Genomic DNA, 11403 nt, shown 5'->3' with positions numbered 1-11403 from the left:
GTGTTTTTGTGTGTGAATGCACACTAATGTTAGCTTTTTTCACCATTTGAAGCCTGGGAGTCATTCAGCTGTGGAACAAAAGACATGCTTCAGGATAGTAAAGACACGAATGGATTCTCAGAACATGAGCTCCTTGACATCATGTATAATGCATGTAAAACCAGCAACACAGGTGACTGGCTGAATGTGATTTATTCAAAGCATGATGAAATAATAGAATTAAATCTTTACCCACTTTCTTCCTGCTTCCCTCTTGTCCTCAGGAGAAGTCTTGGCTTCCAACATTGTACAATACCTGGACACTCTGACAGCTCAAAGTGCAGAGCAGGACAGACTGACCGCCCTGCGACGGCTGCTCGATCCGAGCAATCAGGACCCATATGTGAGCAGAGAGACCTTCCACTCCACCATGAGGGAGTGGATTGCCCAGTGCAGCCAGGACAGGTTAGACATAGGTCTGCAGGAGGGATCCATGATCACAGAGGTCCTGCAGTCTGTTCATTAAAGTTTTATATCATGGATTTTTTTTGTTTATTTATTTATTTATTTGTAATGAACAGCCTTATGTGACAGCACAAAATGCTTCTTGAATTGAAATGTGCCCTTGAAAGTAACATAACAACTTTAATTTTATGTTATTGCAATTTTTATTATGTAGTTTTTCATTTCAGTGCAGCACTTGTACTCGTGGCAGTATATTTGTAATATTTTACTTACTGCCCCTACAAACAGCTCAGTAAGAGTGCTACCTCCCCAACAGAAAGGGTTTTAGTAGAGAATTTAGAAGGCATTAAATTTTCTAACCTCACAATAGTATTTGATGTTGATTTCATTTACAGACTCAGCAGAATGTGTTAAATTATTTCAATTAAAGTTATGTTAAATTAAGTAATTTCAGTAATCTATATTTAGTTAATTAAACACGAATGCTTGTTGTCATTGACTCTCATTAAATCTTTGGCTTCAGCTCTGATGTGGATGTCAATCACCTGTCTGGGGCAGCTCATGTAAATGGTAGGCTGTTCCGGTTTTGCTCAGAGTCCTGGATAAAAATCTTGATAGGATGAATAATAAAAGTGGATTTCTATTTTATTTTATTTTTTTGTCCTTTCAGGCCTGGATTTATCATTCTCTGAAAGCAAAGCAGCTTTGTCAGAGGTTCTCCAGTGTTCATGGTTAGCTATTTAACTCCTTCACTCACAGTTTGTGTTTGCCTCCTGTAATTGGTTTGGTGCCATATTTAACATTTTGTGTGGTTTAGTGACGGACAGGACCTGTCAGCGACAGTGTCTGAATTGAGGCATGCTCATCGCACGTTGAGCAGGCAGAACAGCAGCCTGTTGAGGATGTTGGCTCAGTGTGAAGACGTAAACCTGCAGCTCAGTCTGGAGATTACTGAGCTGCAAGCAAAGCTGGACAGGTAAAGGATCTTTTCCCCACATTCACCTTTTTTATTCTACAGAATAAGCACATCATTATCTGGTCTAACATTTTTTGCAGGAAAAAGAAAATTCAGTAGAAATGGTTTTGATATCTGTGTCTTTATTGCATTTTTTGGCTGCTCATATCCTTAGATAACAACAATTGTGATTAGTCAGAAGCTTCAATAAAAAAAATAAATGTATGTAGAGTGTGCCAAGAAATAAATTATTAATTTTACACATGTGAAGCATGAAGAGTAAAACAGAGTCCAATTACAGGATTTTACAGAATAATATTCTTCAGACAAGTCTATTTTCAACTATTCTTTCCCAGGAGCTCAACAGTAAGAACTGTAATAGTTTTAATAGTATAAAAACTTAAACCACAGTAAAAATCACATTTTAATATGCAGATCGATGCCTCAGCATCACTTCTTCTCCAAACCAAATTTAGACACTTTATGTGTCCCATTAGTACAGTAGGTTATTTGCTGTTGACAAGGTTCTTGTAGGTTATTGTAGGTTACAGACACCTGAAGAATAATTACTGCCTTTTTTGTACCATTTTCAAGTACTGGTTTACATCTGCTTTGAGGAGTATGCAATATTGTTACAGCTAATACAATCACTGAATACAAAAAAAAAATAATTCAACAAGATGTACATATGAAAGTGCTCACTGAAAAATAATAGCTGCTTCAATAATAAACTTGCTAAATCTTTATAGCAGCAGGTAGGAAACTGCTTGACTGGGAATAGGACTGGAGCACCAAGCAAGTTAGGCTTGCTGGTAGGAACAAAGGAGCAACAAACACAGCACAGCCCTTCTAAAATGATTCACCCTCATATTTACCAAATTTGTTGCAACGAGAACAAAGCATGAAAGATTCTGCATCCATTTAAGTCATTGCCTAGTTGTTATGTGTGAGTCCTGAAGAAGACACAAATACACAACAGTGTCAGAGGGCATGCCAAACAAAAAGTGAGCTTCAACTGAAGATGGTAAAAGTGAGCAAAAAAGTCCACAAATGTGTTTAAAAAGATAAATAAAAAGGAGGAAAGCAGAATGTATTATTCCACACATAGAAAGAGATGTAGCATTGCATCAAGTACAATTGATAGAAGATGCCAAGCGGGACACAAGGAGTATGAGCAGATGGTTAAAGTACAGAGGGAGAGACAAGAGAGACGGAGGTGAACCACTGAGGACCCTTCACCCTTAACCCCTCCCAACTGCATGGCAGCCCACTGCTCTCAGGTCAAATGCAGAGCTGAATTTCCCAATCGAGAATAAAGTAAAAATGATGAATTACCATTATTATTATTACAAGACACTGAGAACTAACTGGGTAACAAGAGGTGAAATTAGTGAGAGGATGAAAACAAGCAAAGAAGAGAAGTAAAATAACAACAGACACACACAGGAAATGATTAGTGAAGTAAGACAGGAAGTGACTACAAGGACATGGTATGTGTCTGGATTATAAACACAGAAGAATGAAAAGTTCAAGGAAGACATATTTAGGATAACACTGAATAACCAAACCAATAACAATCAGAGACCTCCACAGTGAATGTGCCATGCATGCAAGGATTAGGATGTAGAGGCTGGTCCATTTTGTTTACCTTGAAAATTTACATGTGAAACTTTTAAAAGTTGATGAATCCTGTGATAAATATCAACTCTTGTTTGGCATATTTTATCATGGCGTCATTGTTAACATGGATTTATCCATAAAATATATCATTTATCCTCAGTTTCACTGTAATCTTACTTTTAGTTTGATGTAGAAATGTAGAAAACATGGAATAGCGCTATAGTGACTTTTCTCACTTCTTTGCCACATTGGATATGAGTAAAGGTTTGTACGCTGAGTTGATGGCATGATGAAGCTCTGATATTATTTTGTGTGTGTGTGTCTGCCTGCAGAGCTCAGCTCTCAGCAGTGAGAGCCAGATCCTTGGCAGATGAACTGGAAGAGACTCGTCAGGTGTTGACCGAGGTTCAGGAGAAAGCCAGTCACTCTCAGAGCACCTTCAATAAACTGGTCAATCAAATACTTATTCATCTCCCACCGAAACCTTCTTCAACGTTTGATTAATTTTGTTTTGTAATCTTATTGCATGTAAATCTTTTTTCAGAACAAAGAGGTTGGATGTTTGAAGGTTCATATTAGAAGGCTTGAAGATAAGGTAATGTAGATGTTAAATATTAGATTAAATCATGCATATTTACTTCAAAAATCTAAAGCTGTTGGTCTTTGATGTTACTCTCATCCACTCAGAATGAAAAACTCACCTTTGAAAGGACATGTGCTGAAGATAGCCTTAACAAACTGAGGATGGCCAACAAAGAATTACAAGTAGGAACCGCTCAACATGTTTCCTTTTAATGTATAAAAGTATACCACTAGTAACATATCTACCTGTGTGTGTTCACAGGCTGAACTTGAGGAAACCTTGGTTGTGTTGATGCTGAGAGAAAGAGAAATAAATCAGGTCAGTTTTTTTGTAACTGTGAAGAAGAATATCTGTTTAGAGATTCATGTAGTGTTTTTAACTTTTAAATGTTGCTGTTCAGAAAGAAATAATCATGGACAAGATGAAGAACTCTCATGTGGATAGTTACAAAATGATTGAGGTATGTTACAATGTTTATTTTTACCCTTAGACGGCAGTTTGATTTGCAGCCAAATGAAATAAACCATACACCAGACAATTAAAATGACAATTTAAACCAAATTGTTCTGCATCAAAACAGAATACATCTGCATCCTGATGGAGGCGACACAAACTGGTTGTAGAACATCTGAGGATGATGCATACATTTTCGCTACACCTCCATACAATACCTTTAATACCTTTTATTCAGTTAAAAAAGAATAAAACATTTTATACAAATATTGTCTGCATTAAAACTATTAAGCTTAGGATAAAAATACACATCCTGCTTTTTTACACAGTCAGTTCATGTTTAGCAGCCCAACTGTCCATCATAGAAGGACATGATTGTCTGGGTGCACAGAGGATGAAGGACCTAAATGCTGGGTGAAGAGGCAGGAAGCAGGCAGATTTACACTACCAGTTTTGGGAAACCTTCCCATTGGATTTAAGACCATGTGTGTAGTAACAGGAAGTACTGTGGACACAACATACAAGGGACCCAATGAAAACAGAAATAAAACAACTCGAGCAAAAAGTGTTCAAAATTCTTCCAGAAATAAAAATGTTTTCATCTGCAAGTGGATCCAGTAGCCTCAGAGGCCTATACTACGAAGCTGGATTAACATACCCAGAAAATCTCTTTGTTACCTGGGTGGACTTACCCAGATATTCAGGATCCCGATCAGCGGTACAACAAAGCTGGTTATCAACAGGGTTTTTCAATCTTGATAAGAGACATCTTAAACAGATATGTATCTCTGTGAGGTCTCTGGCCAATTTTGAGAATCCCCCTGAAAACATGTGTAAGGCATTCTTATATACGTTTCAAAGACATTCCTGAAGTCCTGAAGTGACCAATCCTGTGAAAACACATATGTTTACACACATGGTGTTGTGCTAAGTCCAGTCTTCAGGGCACCTAAGACCCTAAGCACCTTATATGGTAAAACCTCTGTGTGCTTTACATCAGCCTGTCTATACATGGAGTCTAAAATTCACTACTCTTAGCAAATCGCAGTCTGCTTAAACTGTATCCCAGAATTATCCTAATCTATGTCATTTTAATTAAGTCTAACTATAAAAAGCTGAGAATAAGATACTTCAATCTCTTATCCAGAACATAACCTGCTCCAGAGCAGATTAGCCATTCAGCATGAGTTACCATGGTGATTTACCCCAGTAAGAAGTGAACCAGCATAGGGCGGAAAACCTAGGATTTACCCTGAAGTTAACTCGATAAGAGAAAAACCAGCTTTGTAGTACAGGCCCCTGGTGCAGTGATAATTGCACTACAGGTAACTACTTTAAAATTGTGTACTTGTGTACTGTCTTCTTCTATGTGCCTATTATGGCGTTAATTATCCCAAACAATGCTCTAGTACCTATCAAACAAAGCTGGTGCCTAAAAGTAAGATGGTTCTCACTTCACTGGTTGTTTGTACAATCAGAGACACTGTAGTAAAAAAAAGTGGCACAAATATAGCATCTGTCCAGTGGGCCCATTGCAACTAGATATAAATGTCTCATTATGAGAATAAAAGCACGAGTTATTTTAGTAAAGCGATTAGATACCAATAGAAACACACTTTTTAAAAAATTGCCGTCATAGACCTTTGATTTTGTTCCATACTGCACCTTTGAAGTAATCTGAACAGGATACAATTCACTGACTACTTTGAGGGGAACCTTGTCATTATGGTTGGTTGCGAGTCTTGTCTGACATGTTGTAATCTGTTGTGAAAGCTTGAGGCATCATGTAGAAATGTTTAATGGACTTTTATCCTGCACACTTCTTTCGGTCACTTTGTCTTGGTGTTGCAGGTGCTGCAGTCTGAGCTAATGAGGTTACAGGAACATTCACACCAAGTTCTCATGAGGTATTTTACAATAAATAGCCCTACTGTATAATAATTGGCATTCCTTTCTGAAGGACTGTTGTTTATTTTCTAGTCATCGTATTCTGTCAAAGGATCATAAAGTTGAGTACTAAGTGACAGTAATGAGTTGGGTAACCAAACTGTGATATTTTGAACTGAAAATGGGGGAAAAGGGGGGTTTAGTATCAAATACCTTCACTTTTGTCTCTCATATGACTTGAATATCATAAATACTGCAAACTACATTTCACATTATTATTTAAAGAATATAAAATGATTGCACAACTTCTTGAATATTGCTGAGGCATACTGTATTCTGTTGACAGGTACAACAGACACTGTGTTGGTCATCAGACTCTTCACAGTTTCAATCCTCCAAACCATTTGTCTTTGCAGAGTGAGATGCAGGAAATGCAGCAGGTTGGTAACACCTGCTGTTTTTCCACAATTCTGAACCTGTGTTTCTTATAATCCATGAAACTGATTTCTTTGTGTTGCAGCATCACAGTGTTCTGGAGGAGAAAAGTGTCCACACACACAGTGCGGATATTCAGAGCATCATTCACAGGATCAAGAAAGCAGAAACAGCTCATTGCATGTACAACAAATATCCTGAAATGGTGAGGACACACTGAACAGAAGATTAAATTAACAATAGTACATCCAGTAACATATATGATGGTCCCTCTCTTATCACTTTACTTTCACAAAGGATCCTGCTACTGTGCAGGAGAGGCCTTTTCCTCACTGCTACCAGCAACAAGCAAGCATCAAACAGCAGCTTGTCAGTGTGTATGTGAGTTTTTACCTCCCTTTCTCCTGTTATGGCAACAGTATGCATATGGTTAATGTTAGTCTCTGTTCTGAGAAGCTAAGCTAATAAAAGGGTGTCTGGTTTTGACAGTGTATTTATGGGCAACCCACAAGAGTTACTATCTTCTTTGAGGGAGACTCCATCAGGGATAAGTGCAGTTTTAGTACCCCTTGGTAACTGCATAGCAGTGTGTAAAAGAGATGTTTATAAAGCCGTGGTGGTGTTTTCAGGCTGCAGGAGCTCAAGCTGCAAACGTGTGTGTGTGGGAGGAGAAAGGTGAGAAGGTGGAAGAACGTCTGAGAGCGTGGGAGACAAAGACTAGGAGGCAGAATCAGATCCAGGAGGCCAAGGTGGCTGTGGTAAACTGGTGGAGAGCCCACAACGTGGAGAGGGTGAAGCCCTGCACTAAAGAAATTAAGTCAATCCATGAGCTTTCTGAGACACAAGCAGAGCCCCTGCAAGCAGAGCAAATCATCAGTGATATGAGGGAGCATGCCTGTTACCTTCAAACCTCTGTAAGACCTGAACAAGAGCTTGTCGAAGAGAAACACACCAGCAGAGTTCTTCACATTGACAAGGACAACGACACAACAGTGGAGAAGGCAGTAAAGGATCAGAGGGATGCATCAGTCTTTACAGAGCCTGAGATCACAGCCTCAGCACAAGAACAAACCGAGCTGCAGGTGACCACAGACGGGCTGCTGACGAGCCTAAGGAGGATGGAGGCTATGGTCAGCAGCGCCCTGGAGACTGCCGAGCTGGTGAGGCAAAGCGAGCACAGGGTGAGCCAGGTGAGAGAGAAGATGGAGAGCATCAGTCAGAGGTTGGAGGCTGCTTTGGGCCGAGTGGGCAACACTAATGAACAGTTTAACACTCTGGAGGCCGGGATCATGGAAAAAAACATCTCTCAGGTCTGTCTCTGTTAGAAATTTAGAAATTATTTGCATAAATGTAAATTTATTATAATTTTATTTAATTAAAAATGCAAATTATGTACTTTTAAAATTTAAATATTAAATAAAATGTATTGTTTTCAGAGGTGTCCAATATCATGCCGTCCGTGATGAAATATATGTAGACTTTGAAAACCTAAACCATCATCCAAATTCGGGAGACTTTTTCTCCCCATTCCAAAAAAAAAAAAAAAAAGATGCACAACTCTGTGATGTACCAAATTTAAAACAGACACACGGGAATGTGTTTGTGTGTGTGTGAGAGAGATAAAAAAAAAAAGCAAATTAAAAAATCGTTGGTATCTTCACTTGTAGGGGAGTAATTTCACCTCCATCCAACACACTCATGAGCAGTGCTTGCTGGTTTATTTTTGGCTGTGATGTTGTAGCGTAATCAGCTGGATCACAGAGCTATTTGAACTCAACTTTATCTCTTGAAAATCTTTTGTGAACCACTAAAAGAAACATTGCAGTGTTTGGCTCTTTCTCCATTTTCATTCTGTTTGTGTGTCTAACATTAGTGATCCAGTATTAAATCTGTTCTGTTTGTTCTTTCCTGAAGTTTTCAGTTCTCAGTCTGCTAGCTGATCCTGAAACAGACACCACAGGTTTTATGGATGATGATGAACTTGAAAAGAGAGACAGCTCCGAGCATCCTCTGCTGTCTCCTGTATTCCCAGAAGTCCTGGAGCCTCCACATCTAGCCATGAATGGTATGGTGACTGCATCACAGAAAAACGTCCTTAGTGTTATCGTGGTAATGGGGTACGCACAGAGACAGAGATGAATTAAAGCTGCTTCCTTCTTTAATGGCAATACCCCAGAATGTCTAAAAATGGACTGTGCAGATGTTTACATTGCACACATCAGCTGGTACAGAGGAGGGGAAGTGTAAAAGGGTCTGTTGGTAATGTTGGGAGGAGGGGAGCCAAAATGATCAGTTATGAGCCAATTTTTAATAGTTTAAATTTTTATAAGCTATTCATTCTCAAATGTCTGTGCATTTGTACCAGCCTGTTTTAATTGCAGTGGTTGATTAATTCTTTAGGATTCTTACAGGCTGTAGGGCTTTAACAGAACCATTTGCAGACTCAGTGGTAATTTTCTATGTTGTTTGTCAGTGTCAATATATTTTTTCTTTTTCAAACCCTTTCTGAGGTTTTTCAAAATCATGTTCTGCAAGGCTGATAAATGAACACAGAACATTTTATCATTTCTTCCCATATGTTGCAAGATGTGTTATGGCCAAAGGAAGGGTCATTTTTGTTCCACCTCTTCAGGAAGAGGTCATGGGAAAAAAAAGAAAAGGAAAAAAAGACAGTCCTGGTGGCTTGTAGGGCTAAGTCTTACATTTGATTGTTTATTTGTGCTGGGGAGGAGAGTTCAGAGCTTATTTAGGTTGCCGAAAACCAGCCAGAGGCCTCGGAGTGGGACATTAGTTACAAAGAACAGGCAACAGTCGTCTCAATGTCTTGTTTGTTGTTTGTTTTACAGTTTTCAGTCTAAAGTTTACACTGTGCTGCCCCATGTTGATGTTGGCTTGTTATTGCTTTGTTGTAAATGTTGCACTCAGAGTTCAGTGTGCTGTCTGATACTGTGTATGACTATGGAATGACAAGAGTGCCAAAAAAAAAAAAAAAAAAAAAAAAAAAATCTGGAAAAGAATGAGGAAATATGTAGACAAAGAAATAAAACAAATTAAAATATTTTATATCTTTTCATTTATTTAATTTTACACAATTTCATTCTTTTATTTTTATTCATTTTTCCATTTTCTTTTAATTATTTCCCCCTATTTATTTCCTCTTTTCCATATTTATTTCCTTATTCTTTTCTCTATTTATTTTTCTTTGGGTCCAAGCTGTCAATCATCTGCTTTTGGGCGGAGTTTCCTGTACACACAGAGAAGTCGACCACCGCACAAATGATGACAGCTCACTGTGCTGTGAAGAAGTATATATAAAATATTTGAATTTCTTTTATGTATTTGGCTATCTATTTTTTTCCAGATTTATTTTATTTATTTATTTATTTTGAGCACTCCTGTCATTCCACATATTACAATTCAGTGACTGATATTGTAAGCAAGGCTTTGTCTCTCCATGCCTTCACACATATATCACAATCAGGGATGCACCAATTGCAATTTGTTTCCTATTTCTTCTAAATATTTTACCAAGTAATTACCAAGTACCCATGATCTAATGCACTTACACATTATTGTGCAAATGGTGTGAATATATAAATAAATAAATGGAAGGAAAAAGAATGGGAAAAACAGGAAAGAATTGGCCAGTTGTCACTTGCAATACATGGTTGCAATACACCAAATTATCTTTAATCTGTATTAATCAACAGGTGAAAAAGAAAAAAACAAACTGTTAACAGATAAAATATCTTAAACAACATACAACACAAGATATCTCCTTACAGAGTAACTTTGGCAAAAAATGTTTGATGGATACAGGAAGCTGTCAAGTTTTTTAAAGCCAACACACAAAGTAGAACTCAAAATCAGACTAATACAATAATACTAATACAAGATGTGAAAAGAAAAAACAGCTTTATTTACAGAAGAAAGTGAAAGGTGAATCCATAGAAATTCCAGCCTGGTGAATTCTCTCTAGTATGAGAGGGGAGGTTAGTTTGCTCCAGAGGTAAACTGCAAATATGAACTGAATATCCTGTGAGAGCTTGCTGTGTTCCAGAAATGGAGGATAGGCAAGTTAATGATTTGCAGGCCTGGAGTGACAAGGTTGCACTAGAAACACAGAAAAACAGTTACATTAAGATTTCTACGAGGCACAAGGAGCGCACTGGAAGGAGCCTGATTAAATTTTGGTTTGGTGAAGACCGGAGCTCTTGCAGGTCCTTTAGAAGCCACCTGTAAATGGGAGCAGATGAGCTGCAGGTGTGGGAGCACTCTAGATTCTGCCCTGGACTTCCTGGATACCTGCTCAGCTCTGCCTAGAACTCAGAGTAAAACCCAACACACCACAGCCAAGAGCAATCAAGAAAAATGGCTTGTTTCCTTTTTTTTTTTTTTTTTTTTTTTTTTTTCCTTTTTCAGATCCTAATTTCTAAAGTGAGTCCCTCATTACCCTCTAAGGACTTTATCCAGGTTTCCATGCTTGGTCAACCCTGAAAGGGAAGTGCACGGGGAGCATCTTTATGGGGTCCCTTTTCCACCTCATTTAGCTCCTGTCAGCATGTAGCATCTCTATGCAGCACTCCACTCAGATTTCCAAACATACCCCCACCCCTCCAAAAAAACCACATAAGATCAGGATTTTGTTCTTTTAATCATGAATATGAGAATATATATCAACTGGTAAATTAGTGTATGAATGTTTGGCAATCCATCTAGTTGGAGTTGCAAAATAAGTTAGCCTTGAAATAAGTGAATAAACTGAGAGACACAGTGAATCTAGTAGCATCACTAACAAAAACAAATATTAAGCCTTTAAGTGCTTGTCAGTGATACTGTGCCGGTCTTACTGTCTTTGTATTTTGGATGCCATCTAGAGCCCAGCAGAGTGTTCTGCCTCCATTAGGGCTTTTAAAACTCTTTTGAGTGTATTTTACAATCTTCTTTGTGCTAATAAAACACTGATAAGATATTTGATAAACTTTAAGGCACGCCACTGTAACTTTACAAAGAAAAATGAACTATT

The 11403-nt window shown here is 38.1% G+C and overlaps 1 protein-coding gene across 1 annotated transcript in view; it reads left to right on the top strand.

Moving 5' to 3' along the window:
- Positions 1–6640: 6640 nt before the first annotated feature.
- Positions 6641–11403, top strand: part of mrvi1 (murine retrovirus integration site 1 homolog) — a 39611-nt gene continuing 34848 nt past the window's right edge. Inside the window, exons 1-3 of the mRNA XM_041988602.1 lie at positions 6641–6754; positions 7007–7691; positions 8299–8442. Coding sequence (XP_041844536.1) covers positions 6641–6754; positions 7007–7691; positions 8299–8442 — 943 coding nt within the window. The remainder of the gene's footprint in view (positions 6755–7006; positions 7692–8298; positions 8443–11403) is intronic.

The sequence above is a fragment of the Melanotaenia boesemani genome, chromosome 1 (assembly GCF_017639745.1).
Source record: "Melanotaenia boesemani isolate fMelBoe1 chromosome 1, fMelBoe1.pri, whole genome shotgun sequence".
Taxonomy (NCBI): Eukaryota; Metazoa; Chordata; class Actinopteri; order Atheriniformes; family Melanotaeniidae; genus Melanotaenia; species Melanotaenia boesemani.
This window is presented reverse-complemented; position numbering and strand designations above follow the sequence as displayed.